Source organism: Pezoporus wallicus, unplaced genomic scaffold (genome assembly GCF_028554395.1).
Source record: "Pezoporus wallicus isolate ANWC-B61680 ecotype Strahan unplaced genomic scaffold, APGP_CSIRO_Pwel_v1 scaffold_2584, whole genome shotgun sequence".
Taxonomy (NCBI): domain Eukaryota; kingdom Metazoa; phylum Chordata; class Aves; order Psittaciformes; family Psittacidae; genus Pezoporus; species Pezoporus wallicus.
The window spans coordinates 11,058,477-11,076,325 of record NW_026642851.1 but is presented as its reverse complement, the minus strand read 5'-3'; the positions used below and the strand labels follow the sequence as shown (position 1 = coordinate 11,076,325).

Genomic DNA, 17,849 nt, shown 5'->3' with positions numbered 1-17,849 from the left:
GAAAATGAAAATTACAGGGCAACTCTGCAGCCTCCTCACTGCCAACACCAGTTTCCATACAAATGTTATGCAAGTGACTCTTAAACCTCACATAAAATTTCAGTTATTATCATGAAAGTCCCATGGAAAGCTTTTGTAATAATTTTTAAAAATTATATTAAAACCAAAAGCATAACAGCCCACTGCGATATTCTGAACTGCTGAAAACTTTGTTCATTAAAATTTATGTTTTAGTTTTTCCTCAAAAAAAAAAATAATTGAAAATTTGCTATTTTTTAGACTATTTTTTGTGATTTTGAAAATTACTTTGCACCATAAGCTAAGCACACTGAAGTTTCAAATTCTGGAGTTTTTAAGAAAACTTCTAAAAAAATTCCGTTCACTTTGTTGTAACAATAAGCAAATACTGTATATTTCCTGACAAGCATGTCAACAAGCTACATATAAAGCTACAATATAGAACTAAACAAGTTTCTGGACTGCCAACTTTAATCATATGGGGAAAAAAAAAATGAGCAAGAAAAAAACATCCAAAAAGTAATTAGATGGCAAACAAAACAACTAGACGTGGAGATTAACTTAATGAGGGGGTTTGGAACTGGATGATCTTAAGGTCCTTTCCAACCCTAGCCCATTCTCTGATTCTGTGAGTCTGTAACTATTAATTGGTTTTACATTAAAAAAGAGCAGGAAAAAAACTTTTTATAATGAAAATAATTTTTGAAGACCACAGTGATTAGGAAAGGGCTTTCTATTCATTACCTGCTCTGCTGGAGTATGACCTGCAATCACATCTTTCAGACAAAAAAGAAGTCCGAGTTATCAGTCAGTATTCTATGACCAGAACCTTTATGACAAAGATGTGTCTTCGCTGCAGGTTTTGCAAAGAGGTATCAGAACTGAAACAAACTGGAGGCTAGTGGTTGCCTCAGAAACATCATGTTAAGTCACAATAATAATGTTACATTCTGTATTTCCTAGCAGTGTGGAATTTTTAATTATAAGGCCAAGTAATCCTTTCAGAAAAAAAAACACAGATAATTTTCTGCAGTCATGCCACAATGTTCTTCAATTACAACCTAGTAGAAGGCAGCAAACGCTTAGTTTCTCAGAGTTTGAGGCAGTGTATTAAAGTGCTGCTGAATCTTCCCATCACCAGTCTCTGCCCCTTACGACAAGAACCTTTGCATCTAAGCTGGTCCACTAATGAACATCATTCGGAGCAGCAATTCTCAGCCTAGAATGTTACAGTGAAAATGAAGTTATTCAGACTAGGTTTAATGCAGAGGGGTGAAAAAACAAGTCTTTTGACTGTTCAGCTTCTCTGTTTCAACAATGAGCTGTTGACACCAACACTCCTGCACCTCTTGTGCCTCAGTCACCCTGTTCTACCTGCTGGAGTCTTTTCCATACCTGCTCCTACTGCTCCCTTCTCACCCATGGTGTGCCGAATTCTTTGGATATGTCAGCGTGACAGAGAAGGCAGGGAGAGGGGAAGAACAAAAAGAGGAAATGCATTTTTTGTGCACTAGCTTCCTTCACAGTCCTTCTGACAACTAAAATACTAGTACTCCCTATGCAATGAGTAGCTTCAAAATGCTGCTATATATACAGCCTGCTCTTATTTTTTCACATAGACGGACAGCTGAGTTAGAAAAGAAAAACCTTTGTTGGAATAATGACATAGAAATTACCCATTACTGTTGACTGGATTATTCTAAATTATCAGTGTGACCCTTTGAGTATTCCAACAGCTATTACTACTGATGGATTTTTTCATGCCATCTAAAACAAAACCAACACATTCAAAGTTCTTCAGAATCAACAATATATTACTCAATCACTTGGATTGTGAGCTTGAGCTGTATCTTTGCTAGCAAGTCATGCATGTGTACTCTCACTGGGTGCTCTCTGTGGGAGGAAAACTGCATTACAAAATTTTCAGAAATTCAATGCCTTATTGCCCCATAACCTTCAACTCTGCTAGCTATGCTGATTAAACAACCACTACCTACAACAGCTAACTGAACTGCCTTACTGTTAAGAATCTCAACACATTAATCTGTGCCTAAGTACCTTAAGTGTACAGTCACCAAGTAAATTCTCTGAGCAGTGACAATCAGATTTACCTTTTTTACATAGTTCAGTTCTGACCTACTATGGACCTTAAGCCAAACTAAAACAGATAAATATTTAAAAGCAGTGCATTTTGCAAACATATTTGGCCAAATGAAACTATGGCAACAACAGTAACTGGGCTCTCAAATATGCTAAATTTATCTATAATAAAGAAAAAAAAAATCCATATTTTTCTCATTTGGATTACTCCAGTCAAACTAAATTTTCATTTTTTTCTCTGCTGCCAAAATAAATGTAACAGCAATGCTGAGCAAATAAGTATGAAGTACTGGAAGAAAGCTCTAACAGCATCACTAGCACTGGTTTTTCTAACCGCTGTATGACTTGAGTAATATACTTAAAATTGCAAAACTCTGCCAAAGAAGATGCAACTATACAAAGAACAATGTTAATAACTGACTGCAAAAGACTAGCAAGTGTTACAAGAAAACCACAAGGGTGAGAAACAGATGACGAAGAAGCTCAGCTGTCACTGACCAACTGTGTCAGCATTGGGGTCACAACCCACCCAGAACTGCACCGGCCAGCTTGCTTTAGAATACTGGTGTACTAGCGAAAGAACTCCTGCCTGATGGGACTTGGGAGGAAATATGTGAGAAGTATCCTACAGACAGTTAGGACAATACAACATTTCTTTCAGTAACTGAATTTGAAATAGGAAAATGTGATGTGCCCTACAGATAAAGCAGCCAAAAGTAGAAAAAGCAACCCCACACTTTACCTGCATAAAGCACTCACAGGGAGCACAAACAGAAGCAGCAGATTCTGACTGGAACATTCAAACCAAAGAGTAGAGGTCAAATAGTTCCCCAGGAACTCTCCACTACTGCCAGCCATTGAGGGCAGAGGACTACTGCTAACAGCTGAGCTATAGTTCAGCCAGGGATTTTATTCAATCTCCTTGTGGGACTACAACATACTCCTGCAGCAAAAGAGATTGAGCTGAAAAAACTGTTGTTGTTTTTTATGTTTTTTTGTTGTTGTTGGTTTGTAGTTCATAACTATTACTACATTAAAAAATACACACTAACAACAGAATTATTAAAACAGTGGTAAATACATGCTGGCATTAAGGCTGCCAGCAATACATTGACAAAAAGCAAGAACTCATTTAGGCAAGGACTACTGCATGTATCAGTCATCTGCACCAAACTATAAGCAAAAACCACAGCTTTACATCTTTTCATAAAGTGAGAGGGATGTCACAGCTAGTGAACAGGAAAAAAAAAAAAGGCCGTTTGCTTTACTATGGCAAAAAAAACCCTTCTCAAACTATTTTCCAATTCTATAAAGATTCCTTTAGAAAACTGTTTGAACCAAATGTCCCACAATGTGGTTTTTTTTTTTCTTTTTCATTCTGTATTACAGCTGCAAACAAATACTTGAAAAACTGTGAGCCTATGGTACTACAGGTTCACAGTCACCTCTGGCGAATGAGTAACAGAAGCAAACTGAACCAGCCCAGTATACAGCACTGCTTGTTTCCCTCTTTCAAATTTAGATACGTAAAATGCTACAGAAATTTTACTGGTCGAATTTCTTTACAAATTAAAAAAAAGAAAGTCCAGCATTCACAAAAAAAGAAAGCCAACACAACTGAATATACTCTTTGAATGATCTCTATGATACAAGCTGCACTGGATTTTTCTGGTTCTCTGAGAGTCAAATTCAAGTGAAAACTCACATTTTCTGGAATATTTTAAGCCTCACATTCCCCTATTCTGAGTCTTCAATTACTTACTAGCTTCCTGTAATCTACCCTGTATGAAGCTCGGTATCACATTTGCTCACAATGAAGTGGCATGAAACACATCAATGAAGTGTATTACAGGGAATCTATCCATTTAACCCATTCCTACATATGAATACAGAAATTAAGTGATTATTTAATATGGAACCATCCACAGTAACATGGATTCCAAAGTAAGATTTATAGCATCAAGACCACCCTGTGTTATCATTTTCACACAGGGTGTAAAAATGTGTTTATAACCCAACCGTATGTTCTCAAATGAATGTCATATGTAAGAAATACTACAACTCCCTACCAACATTTGCAGCAGTTGTCACAATGAAAAATTCCTTCACTTGCAATAAGATGCAGTTTGCTCAATTTAAGTGGACACAACTAGCAAACATATGTTGTAAAACAAGGAAAGAATATCCAGTTTGAAGTCTAATCACACATTAAACAGGAATCAAGTACGTAACAGAGTTCAGTAATACCAGTTTTCTTTTGAGTATATCTTGAAGATAGTAATGAAAATTGAGGATAAACAAAGGAGAGAACATCTGATGTGCATGTTTTGCACTGCTGTGTTTAAAAACTCCTCAAACTGCAATCAAAAAGTAGAAGCTAAACAGAAGCAAGTGACTATGGTATTCAGTACAAGAACCATGCATCAATTAATACTTCTTGCCTTACTGTTCTGAACAGAAAAAGGCTTGCTGAAAGTCTTCTGTTTCTCTGTAGTTTATAGTCAACATTCATGTACAAGGCGATGTAAAATATGCACACAATCTCAAGAAAAACATACAAGGTTTCTTTACATGCACAATTTTCTTACATTTTAGTATTTGTCAATGTATAATATTGTTTGACTATTTTGGATGGCCATGTACACTTATCTCTGGGTAAAAGCTGAACCTCCTTAATAAAGAAAACTGGAAAGCAGAGAAACAAACACAGAGTATAAGACCAGTGTCAGACCAGCGTATTTTCTTGGTTTTAGCACTGTATTACTCTTCTGTAACTAGACAGACTTGCAAATCTCAACAGGTCAAGAATCCCACTTCCAAAAAAAAACCCAAGAACCCACAAAGCAAAAAAAAACCCTAAAAAACAAACCCCAAAACCAAAACAGACAAGTTTATCAAGAATTACTTTCCCCCATTCCAAAGCCTCCAAATCAGAATTCTCTTACACTCCAAGAACTCAGCTGTACTAAGATACCATACTATCACTAGTAACAGACATCTCCGTTCTGACAACTGTCTTAAACTCTTCTTCCCTAAAAATGAAGTAAATCCAACTAAAATATGGGCTTTTGAAGGGTCACAAACAATGCACATACAGTCCTGGTCTTCTCTTGATGACTACATATTTCTGGTATGTATTATGAAAGAATACAAACTTCCAGCAGCTTTAGAACTCAAGATCCAGTATGTTACAAGAAGAGTAGCTGTTACAAACGTGGAAAACTGTGCTGCTTTCTGGAAGAACTGCACTTGCATTTATTGAAAAGTCTGATAACCCTGACATTCTAAACAGTTCATAAAACATAATGGTCATGTGAAATGACTTTCACATGGCACAACTACATCTATGTTAAGAACTCAAACGTCAAAGGTTCAAAACAACTTGAGGGAGGACAAAAACGAAAGTGTCCTACTAAAATGTCTCATCATTTGAAATTATAATTTGCTGAATAAACCAGTAAAAAGCAAATACTGCAGCGTTAATCTGAATACATGTAAGATACAGCAAATGTGGCTTAAGGGGAAATAAACACATCAAAACAATAACTGGCTCTAAGCACAAAAATATCAACAGGGAAAAAAAATCTTTGAAGTTTAGAACTAATACATTTCGAATAAGCAATGCAAATGCAATGCATCATCTTAAATAACAGAAGGAATTTCCTTATACATACCTTTTCTCTCTGTTTTCTGTGCAGGGATGGAAGATGTGGATGTAGGCAGTTTTGATAAAGTAGATGCTCCATTAGCATCAAAGGATTTCTTTGGCTGGTGATCAGATTGTAGAGAAAATGGACTAGGAGGAACAGTGCTTGGGGTAGCAGTTGGATGAACCACGGGTTTGATGGGATGCTGTACTGGAGTAGAACTACTGTGAGTCTCTGCTCTTGGCAGTCTGTAGTCTCTGTCATTGTGTCTGCTTGTTTGAGATAAAATATTCTGTGGCAGCATACTACTGGCGTCGCTGGAATGCTTGTCCTCCACTTTTGTCAGGATTCCCCAAGTAATGTTGCAAAAAGAAAAAAAAGATTAAATTAGAAACTTGTCTAAGACTGCAGTGACTTTTATTAATATTACTGCACATCAACAACTAGAGCTGATTAAACTGCTTATGATTAAAGAAAGTCCCAAGTAGATCAGCATCAAAAAAGGCAAAACTGGATTCTACTTGCTGATGAAATGCATTTTCTGTGACCTTTCCTTGATTCAGAGTTCCGGTTAAACACTGTGTTTTGATGGAAGGCTTTATAACCACTGTTACAGTCAAGTTAACTTTTGAAGTCTCCTAAAAAACCTAAATCAAAATCTATTACTTCCCTCTTACATTTAGCATGAAAAGATAATTTGTGCCATTTTTCTTTTGTTCATTGAAAATCCTAAATATTGAGTATAATTTAAGTTTCAAATTCTAGCCTTCAAAGAATTCCACTTCAAGTCACTTGAGCACTACTACAAAGAATTCCCTTTCAGCTGAATTAATTCAAGAAGACTATATATTAAATAAGTGACTCATCTGCATTTGTCACATGATTACAGACTTTAAAATATGCTACACAGGCAACATACCAAGCAAACACAGACTGATTCTTTTTATTGATCCTAGATTTTCACGTGTTACAAAACAAGCAGTTACTGCAATATGCATTTCTGCTTTCTGTAGCATGAAGTATGTTTAGCATATGCAGTACGTTTCAGCATACAGAAAGACAGCCCTTTATAAGTCTCTGTCTTGTCAAGTTCCAAGCAAAGGTGAGGGATGGGGGGAGGGAAATATTAATACTTCGGCTTCTTCGCAAACATCCTAATAACTATGCTACAAATTCACCCAAACTACAGCAGCATACAGAAACAATCTCAGTACAAGTATTTCCCCAGAAAAGAAACTGACAAAGATTAAAGGTGGGTATGAGAAGAAAAATAAAAAAATCCAATAACAGAAATTCATAGTCTAGGCAAGGTTTTGTTAAGAGTATTGGCATGGTAAATATATGTTTTTAATAATGTACAAAAGCTTCTGAAATGTATCACAGTCCATTAAATTAGTTTGTTATTTTCAGATGTGAAATGAAGGTTTTGGAAAAGACTTCTGCATCTCTATTTTTAAGTTCAGACTATGACACTGACAGGTCTCAGTGATCATGACAGTCCAACTATACCATAAACTGTGCAAGTTGTTTCACTACCTACCTATAAAGGTAACTAGATTAGACAGTAAAAGCTGCAAAAAAGAGGGCCACCACTAAAAGCATTAAGCAAGTGGTGTACTAGTGAAAGCTCAAAGATATGATAAGAAACAACATTTGCAAGAGCTGTCTGTGCTACCCACTTTGGCCTTTTTAGATAAAAGAAGTGATAAAAACAGCTAAAGAAAGGCCTTTTTTTTTTAAGTTTGGAAAAGGAAACAGTAATGAAAACAAGGAAGAATATATTACTGCAAAAAAAGACACATACTTCCACTGGCAAACCCACTGGCAGCTGTTGCCTGCATCACCTCTCTTCTGTAATCCCTATCTTTTGGAAAACTGTTAACTGACATTTTGCTTGCTTCTTTTTGTCTCTGCTCTCTGGAGAAAAGAAAGCACATGTTAAGAAAGAACTTACAACACTTTGCACAGGTGAAATTACATGAGATGAATTAAACTATCCTAAGAGCCTACACAGATGGGTGTAGGCAAATTCCAGCCGCTGCTTCCTTCACCAGTGCTTGTTTAAGCCCCAGTATAACACTTCAGCTCAATAACAAAGAAACCCCCCTCACCAAAACAACAAGCAACCACCCACCCCACCAAAAAAATAAACCAACCATACTACCCCCTCCCACTCTAGATCATCAAGGGATAAAATAGGTGCCAGAGGTTCTGATAAGGGTAGGAACACAGTAGACTTGGACCAAAATCTTTTATAGCAGTAATCTATTAGATAAGCTCAACTGCTCTTAAATGATCTTAAGAGTATTTGTTATGTATACAATGAAAACAGACACACACATATACCTTTCCAGCCACTCTTTTGGTTTTTCCCATTGTGAAACTTCTGTTCGGCAGTTATAGTAGTACTTTTTGCCTGAAGAGCTGATGTGTTCAGACCAATCATCCGCAGAATCGTAAGCCTTTAAAATACAAAAGGTGTTGGATAAAAGACTACTGGAAAGTTTTAATATACAAATTTAAAAGCTTTCACTATTTTAAAAACTACATGGCATGCTCACATACACCCATATCACTGATTTCTATTTACAACATCTCTAAATGCCCACTTTATTTTGGTAGGTAAAGATGTGACCACTACCACTCCTGCTTCATTCTGCAAAATCATATTGTCTTCTCTAGATTTACCAGCAAAGTTCATGGAAAATATTTCTCTCTGTATCTACTTCACTTAAATAAACTAGTGTTTTAAAATTAAAGACAGCTACCTCAAAGCTCTAATGATTCTAAATTAGAATAGCTTTACACAACATAGAAAAACTGCAGCTTGGGTTTACAGAGCGTTTAAAATACAGATTGATCCTGGAAAACTTAAAGCTGGAAATGTACATGCTGCCTGTTTTAGACAAAATAATGGAAATATAGCATATACGAATGGTGCAACACAGGGATGAATATCAATCACAAATACTCACTGCATCAGAAGTTTTGCTTGGATTATTGCTGGGATTAGAAGAATGTGAATTTGAACTATGAAGAGCACTGTGGTTATGTGAATTTTCTTGTGGAGAGTAACTGGTCCCTAAAGGAAAAAAGAAACACCGTTCACCATGTATGTTTCCAAAGAAATCAGCCACTGCATTCTAAGGAGATAGAAGGGGAAAGGATAGGGGAGTAGAAAAGGCAAGTTGCCCACAACATGGAACACAGCATAGTTCAGATGCAGAAGTATTTCAGGAGACCATATGCATATTTCCTTTTTTCACACAGCATAAAGCTCACTTTGCCTTTCTAGTTACAATAATGCAGTATGTCCCTCCACAAGTCTTACTTTCAAACCTCATCCTGCTACAAATCAACAGATAGCCTTTTTATTTGTTGATGGTTGGAGAAGTCCTACAGTATCAATTCAGAAATTAAGATTTTCTCCTCAAGTCAGAAAGTTTAAATAGGTTTATCAACAGCCTACAGAGTTAGACACACAAAATCAGGTTTTACATTCACTGAAGCAATGCTGTTTTCCTAACCCTTTTGACACTACCTGTAACTGGTTCTAGGTACCTATTTCTGTTTGTGCATGTAGATTAATTTTCCTGCACCTCAGTCTCTGCAACATAGATATCAACACCTGAATACCAAAAGCAGCATTTCCCAGGCCACCACCTGCTTCTGGCCTCCCTTAAAACTGCTTCTCAAGGTAACCCAGTTTTCCTCCTACATCATGACAATCCTTGAACAGAAGAGAACAGCTGGGAAATGAGAAGGGAAAATTCTCAGTACCTATTACATTTGTGCCTAAGCTCATCACCATGTACGCCTTAACAGTTTAATTACAATTAAGCAAGGCCATCCATTAAACCCTTCACAACCTCATTTTAAATTTCCTGCTTTTAAGACCTTTCATTCCTCAAAAATTTCTAAGCAAGTAAAAAGTCTTCTATTATTCTTCATATGATTTCCTCTTTCTAAATTTTGAATAAATCACACCAAACTAAGAAAAATCATTTTTTTCATCATGGAAAAACCTAGATATTCCAAATACAACACTCTCTCTGCCTACTGAGAATTTTCTAAATACCATGGCATAGTACATTAGATACCATTAACTTTACATACCATAGAATGATCTAAATGTTAAGTCAAAGTGCTTTGCAGATGGCAAAGACTGTATCTTATAGGCAACTACAACAAAGAACAGGATCTTTGATAATGGACTGATAGGTGGGAATGAATGAAGACATTTTGAATATATATATTTTTTTTTAATGTCTTCTGAGAGCCACATATGCAGAAGATGACTACTAAATGATACAGCACGGTGCAGAATGGGAGAGAGAACACAGAGCCTTCTGACTAGACAAGAGTTGGCAAAACTACCAGCTCAAACTTCTTCCTCTGCACCTCTAACCCTGCAAGTTAGAAAAACAGTCCATCACAAAAGTGAAGAGATATACCATGACTGATCTGTCTGGTACCCTACAAAGGCTGAAGGCCGATTTGCACACACAGGAGTTACTGCAACCTGAACCATCAGTAGCCGTGAACCTCTTCCTACCCTACTGTGGGTAAAGCCATGTCATTCTCTTTAAAGATCTGGGGAGGATGGGATCTAAAAGGGTCTTGTCCTCAAATACATCCTGCAAGACAATTAGTCCTACACCAAAAGTACCCTGGCATGCTCAGAGCCAGATGAAATGACCATGGGGGTAACTTAAGCTTGTCAAAAGCAATACTCACATCACATGCTTGTGATACAAATAAGTAACAACAAGATGACATGACTTTACATGTTATGTTAGTAAATTCCAGAATTTAGACTATGATACATATTTTAAAAAACCCACACATTTAGTTTCCCATAATGTATGCAAGAAGTATACCATAACTACAAGCCTGTACTCCTCAATCAGACACACGAGTCTTGGTTGTTTGTCTTTATTTACTATACCCTCCCAAACTCTACTGAGATCATTTTTTTTTTTTCATGTATTCCTGCTTAATGAACACATATTAGCTCATTTCTCATTCTGTAAGGTAAAATCATCTCCCTTTTTAAAGGAAAAAAACAAGATGAAAATCTACCAGATGACCTGTCCAAACAGTTTTGTTATTAGTCACTTCAAAACTTCACAACACCGATGTAGTCAATATACTGCATACCCATACCACGGATGCAGTAAAATTATACTTTGTTAAGAGTACTCAAGACACAGTTGGGTTTTTTTAAATACCACAGTGGTCTAAATACACTGCCACAGTAAGTCTGCCATGCATTTTACAAGCATGAATAACAGCCAACACCACAAGCATTAAGTCAACAAAATTCTTTAAAGCAAATTCTATCCATACCATAAGCAAACCCCTCACTAAGCAGACTTTACCCCCCCCCCCCCCCGCAGTCTAACAGCTCAGCAGCATCCCCCCACTATTTCACACTTCCCTGCCGTGCTGGTTCCCAGCCCCATCGCTGAGTCACAAAGCACCTCAGAGGAGTGAGTACAGAGTGGCTGCAGCAGTCACACCCACCTACAGCTGGCCCCAGTAGTAGAAACGCCTACTTATGCAGCAGCTTCTTCATAAGGAACACTGGGCCTCTCCACAAGGAGCTGCAGTCCTCCTTAGCAGAATTCCCAGGCTGCATGTTCATGGGCTTGACCTCAGTCAGGGATCCTGCCCTACCTGAGCTCGCCTCAGCTGCATAAAAACTGCTCACGGCTGCTCCAGCAATACCAATTGCCTTGGATTGCCAGGGTAAGCCATGTAGGCTTTCACAAGGGCCAACCAGAAATATATACCCAGTGGTGTCTAGGACAATTACACAGAGTAATTACAGGTGCAGGTTCACCCCCACACCTCCATTTTATGCATAATAACACTTTATGTTTGGATAAATATCCAAACTCTAAGGGAATGAGCACACAAAAGGGCTGCCAAGCTGACGTCTGCTGTTGGGAAACTTCCAAGACTGAAGCAGATGATCCTCTGGAGAACAAGATTTTTAGCCACTTCATACAAGTTAAGTGCTTAAAGATCATATGCAAACATCAAAACCGTATCACCAAATTAACCATACTAAAACCTTCAGTACAAGGTGGGACATACTTGCACAGCAGTCACCTAGGAATTCTGACAACCCAGCCAAGCAAGCACTGCCAGCTCAGGCTGTCAGGGGAAGCTGCTGGAGATCTTTAAAAGGCCACCAAGTTAAAATGGTATGCAGAGAGCAATCCGCAAGTGAAGGTCTATTCTAAAAGGAGAGAGTTTCTCTGATTTGTAGGCTAGCTTTCACCATTAAAATGACTCAGGGTTAGGTATTGCTAATGTGGCTGTGACTTGCTATCAGCTCTGTCTCCCAGCTGCATGTCTGGCAAAACAGATCATGAGAACAGGATCACTAAGATTAGTCCATATCCCAGAAAAAGGCCTGATAAGGTAGAGAGTACACTACTGTCCCTTGAGGCACTTCTCATGGTTTCCTTTCACAGTTAGACATTCCTTACTAGTCCCACTTTATTCAAGAAAGAGGGACAAAGACTTGTTTTAAAAATGCTTATTAGCATACCTTAAGACTTAGCAATTACAAATACACATCTTTGATGCACCACAGGGAAATTCATACTGTGTTATAAATCCTCCAACTCAGTTACAGAACTCCTCATGGAAATGTTTACTGCATCATCATTGTGCATGACTTTCCTCAGCTTAATCATTATTTTGGAAGCAGCTGTATCTGTATAGAGCTACCCCTAACTGGAAGGTGGCCAAGAAGGGCATTGACACCACGATTCTATAAAAATAGAGTGGTACAATCATGTAAGCAAGCCTTCACTAACACTATCTCTAGTGAGGAACACGTCATAGGACAAGGTTAAATTATCATGACTATCTTCAAGTCTTTCAAATGAAAATTTTATCTTCCTCACTAAAGAATGAAAACCAGCAGAAAGCACAAGAAGCATGAATCTGGGAACCAATTCAAAAAGAGGCTGTGACTTTATACCTACCACAGATTTGAGATTCTGCCACACCAAGACTCACTTCAATGTTTTTGTAAGTAGTTTCCAGATTCAAAGTCCTGAGTCCAAGACAGTTTGAATTGCAACAAGGGTTCAACACTACGCTGGACTTCGAAAACAAGATACAACACTGGGTGAAAGAAGAATATTCATTTTTCAACATAGTCAACTTTCTCTAGTAATCATCACATTTAATTAATCTCTCCATTAACACTTCAACTCTGTAAAATTAAGAAAAGTTGAAATTCTGTTTTGGCTAAGGATCAGATTGACCTAATGAAGCAACTGTTTTCTCTCCCTTCTCCCCTGCTGTCTTTCAAGAACAAGCTGAAACTCTTTCCTTTCCAACACCTAAGCAAGTAACTACAGCATCCACGTGTACCCAGCTAAACCAGATCTCTTTGCTACTTGATTAGAAGGGTCAAATACATTCCACACCATCCTCCAGCATCCAAGTGTCTTAGCCTAAATAAAACTTTTTGGTGCATGACGTTATACAATATTATAAATTCAAACTCAGATCTTCAAAAGGTAACTCTAAATCCAGATATATCTACAAAAATCCACAACCCAGATTAGCAACCAGTAAACAACAAGAAAAAAGCTATTTTTCACCCTCTTCAAATATACACTTGAGAAACTAGACAGCAAATTCATACACTCCCACTTACACTCAAGATTCAAGCTAGACACAAACAGTAAAATTATAGTATTTGCCATATTAGTGTTACACCATACAATAGTTAACTTCAGACAGTCCAACATAGAACATTTATGTTTCCTTTTCAGTCATATACCTTATTAATATCCTCACTCTCCCTTAGTCCATAATAAAAAGTGTCAGTGCAGATAATACAAACGTGAGTTCACAAACGCTTACCAGCTGGACCAGAAGCATGAAAAGTGCTCCCTAGCAGTAATGAGTGCTGCAGCTGGTACTTGAAGGCAGTCACCCCATTCAATCCCTCCAGAAAGATAAGGAATTTGGGAAGAGCTCTAGGAGAGTCATGTTTTCTGTGCCCAGAAACCATGTACACAAAAAGCAAGGAAGTTCATTCCACCTGTTTCAACTCCATACACACTTTTCTGACTCCACATTCCACCTCTTAGCTAATACGCAACAAATTCAGTAAACCAGACAGTACTAGAACCTGAACTTCCTCAAAAGAACAAATACTGACCAACTGAGATACACTAATTATTTGTTGACAGAGCGTCCCGAGTTCAGCTGTAGCAGTTATTCTTCTCCTTCTTTGTAGCTGGTGCAGTGCTGTGTTTTTGACTTTAGCCTGAGAACAGCGCTGATAACACTGATGTTTCTTAGTTATTACTCAGTAATGCTTACCCTAATCAAGGACTTTTCAGTTTCATGTTCTACCAGTGAGAAGAGGCAGGAGGAAGCAAAGGCAGGACACCTGATCCAAACTAGCCAAAGGGGTATTCCATACCACAGCACATCATGGCCAGTATATAAACTGAGAGGAGTTACCTGGAAGGCCCATATCGCTACTCAGGTCGGGCTGGGTATCAGTCAGCGGGTGGTGAGGAGTTGTATTCTCTCCCCTTGTTATTTCCCTAATCATTATTATTATCGGTGGTAGTAGTAGTAGTTTTGTATTGTACCTTAATTACTAGACTGTTCGTATCTCAACCTGTGGGAGTTACATTCTTCCAATCCTCCTCCCACACCCCTTGGAGGTGGGGTGGGGGTGGAGAAGAAGGGGAGGAGTGAGCAAGCAGCTGCAGGGTTCCAAGTTACCAGTTGGCCTTAAAACACAACACGGAGGAAACAGCAAGATAGTTTTTGGTATTGAAATGTCATGGTGATAACTATTTAAGAGTTGTTTAAATGGAAGATTATAGAAACTTAACCTAAGATAAGCCTAAACTGAAACCTCTAACATGTCTTCCAACTAACATCTTTGTTACTTCAGTGCAAATCTTTCGGCAGAACAATTTCTGAAGTTCTACATATGGGAGAAGAAAGAGTAACATAATCGGAAAACACAATACCCAATGTCTCAGCAGTAACTGACCAGACTATCATGGCCATTTTTATTTGCCACACGTAAAAGTAATACGACAAAACAGTTTTTCTTCAGTGCATTTTTATGTGGCCCGCTATATTGAAATAAAAACTTGCAATTTTTCTAGCAGAGCAACAGCCTCAGAGAACACACCAACTGAGCAGTAACATTTTCCAGAAATTCATAACAAAGTTGAATACACAGTGTTCTGCTAAAAAAAAAGAAAATCTAACCTCATCACTGTACTGCCCAACCACCCAATTACATATTATGCCCACCAAAATAAATGTTTTATACCCGTTAACAAGTACCTCTATTGAGCAAAAAAGCCTCATTTCCTCCCCTGCTCTCCTATCATATTGTGTATCCAGGACAGCAAAGCCGATGCTGTTTTGTAATGTTTGATTCACAGCATAATTGGCTCAACATAAAGAAGTTTTCATCTTTATCTCGAAGTTATCATTCACACAAAATTTCATGGAAATTAGTCCAAAATGTTAGTATAAATAGACCAAGAGTTGTACATACATGGAGAGGGATAAACAACCATATACAACTTCTCTTCTAAAGTCACAGTAAGAAAATGACACCTCAAGAAGGAAAAGACAGGAGCAGTAAACCAGTGAAAGTCAAGGACACATCATTTTATTAATTCAATACTCAAAGAATGCCAAGGTACTATTAAAATGAAAACGATTAGCTTCAAATTTTATCTTACAAATTGCATAATGCAACAATATTTTGCTATTTTGCTGTCTTCTGCTTACATTTTTATTTTTGAGATTTGCTCAATTTATTTAAAAAATTAAAGTTTAATTTTATGGCAAACAGTACAAACTGCTCTAGAAAGAAAACCAGTTATCTGCCCATCAAAAAGGAAAGCAAGAGGCAGTAATAAAATGGCTCAAATTAAATTCAAACTTCTGGGCTCTCAAAAGCCCAGCAGCTAACAGGCAGACAGTTTTCCCAGAGCTGTACATCAGCATGAATGGACATAACAGCCTGAGTTGTCCTCACTGGAAGAACAGATACAAACTTTTATCTGCCCAACCATCCCGTTTCTTTTTTTCTCCTTTCCCTGTTACAGCTGCAGCAAAATTGTTCCCATAATTCTTGGGCTGTCTTCAGCCCACATCCCAGTAGTTCTGAGAAATCACTTTTCAACTTATAAAACTATCAGGTTCACTGAACAAGGTCTACTGAATCCACTGAGTTTCTGTAAGATCCAATGCTCAAATTTCCCAAGTTGTATCCTACAAAAAAGCCTAAAGGGATGAAATACGCACACTCTAGACAAATCCCCACCAACTTTCTTCTTCAAAGAAAATCAGTATATTGGCAAATTTCTTGATATCTCAATCATTAAAACAAAAATAAGCAAAAGACTGGACAAGTAATTTTACCATTACCCATAGAAATGTTTATTTCTGAAGATCAGTAAGCAAGACCATTTGAAAGAATTGGCCTGTTTCTCCTGAGTTAAGGCAAGTTCCAACCAGCTGGTAAATATTTCTGGTAAGTCTCAAAGGTTACTGAAGTAGATACTTTTAAGCAAATTGAAATCTGTAAGTTAAATTAAGGCGAAATTCAGAACTATAGGTAGAGAACAAATCCTTCAGGTTTACATTTACTATTTACTCCCTTTGGGTTCAGGTCGCCTAAATAAAAATAAATGCTAGCAACCTCCTCAGCATTGCTTCACATCTCTATTGTACCTATATTATTTGAGATCAATTGATTTGAAAGAGCACCTTAAGCAATTTAACCCATGAAAAATAAGAAGTACCACCACGAACTTCAGCAACAGTCATATTCCTACCTCTCTAGATCATGGCCCAAGAAGATCTCTCAATGTGTTACCTAAAAAACTCCCTGCTAAAGCATTTTCTTTTTAATCTTGCAATACTTAATGCATTGTCACATTTGTACCGAATGGGACACTCCTCTAAAAAGAAACTACAGGTAGCTGAGAAACAAACCAAACTATGCTTTCATTCTCAACTCTAGCTCAGAAAACATTAACATATTTAACACAGCATAACTTTTTAATTATGACAGACGAGAAGTGTTAAACTGACAGTCAGAATCCTTATCACAAACTAATAACCTTTATCACAAACTACTGATGTTTTAAGTCCAGAATGGATCAGCACAGCATATGGGTAATAGAATAGACTAAATTTCCTCCCTTCCAAATCCTCCCCAGCAATACAGCATGAAACCAAATGAATAGCTCTCCCATGAACATACAGTAATACAGAAGATTCAAGTTTGGCAAAGGAAGTCTAACAGCATTGCAGCTATGCACTATCCTATCTCAGGCAACAACACTCTACAATCCAGATAAACTCAGACTAAGCAGAAGACTGTCTGGCAGTTTCATGCCTCAGATTGGTCTAATACCTCCTCAAAAGATAACTCCACTACATAAATACAGCAAGAAAAGTGCGAACAGGATTTCAGGTTAGGTCAGATAAAGAGAGAGAAACTGTTTGCTTTAATAGAAAACTGTGTGTGTAAAACTATATTCAGCGCACGTCGCAAAAAAGAAAAAACAAACCCAAAACACTTCATTTGTCAGATCCCCTGAATCACTATTTCTACGATCACTGATACACATTAAATGTCAGTAGATGGTTTCAATTTTACAAGTTTTTTCCTCTCAAAATCCAAGAAAAACTAGAGAGCTCAAGACACTTCTAAACAATGTTATCTTTAAATTATTACCATTAGGCACATGTTCAAACGCTTTCTGAAAGTGAGGCTTACAGGTTACTAAAACTGAATAAACAAATCCCTTTACCTTAGCGGGGGAAAGCGTGCCAATTTTACTTTTCATTCAAGGAGCTTCCTAAAGAACATAAACCAAATACACTGGAAGACACATTGATGTTTAACAACATACACATCAGTGAGGTAAGACAGAAATTGCTTGAGTGCAGACATTTTCCAAAAACTGGGTATTCCAATGTTTTAAGATTGCAAGCAGCACAGTAATACTATAGAAGAGTGATAGACCATAAACTGGTCATCACTGACAG

The 17,849-nt window shown here is 37.5% G+C and overlaps 1 protein-coding gene across 5 annotated transcripts in view; it reads right to left on the bottom strand.

Moving 5' to 3' along the window:
• WAC (WW domain containing adaptor with coiled-coil) overlaps positions 1–17,849 on the bottom strand; it is a 58,235-nt gene that overhangs the window by 24,025 nt on the left and 16,361 nt on the right. For all 5 annotated transcript variants that reach the window (XM_057432795.1, XM_057432798.1, XM_057432794.1 and 2 more), the window contains 4 exons: positions 8,741–8,847; positions 8,112–8,227; positions 7,570–7,682; positions 5,793–6,101 (listed from right to left, as the gene is read on the bottom strand). In XM_057432795.1, coding sequence (XP_057288778.1) covers positions 5,793–6,101; positions 7,570–7,682; positions 8,112–8,227; positions 8,741–8,847 — 645 coding nt within the window. The remainder of the gene's footprint in view (positions 1–5,792; positions 6,102–7,569; positions 7,683–8,111; positions 8,228–8,740; positions 8,848–17,849) is intronic.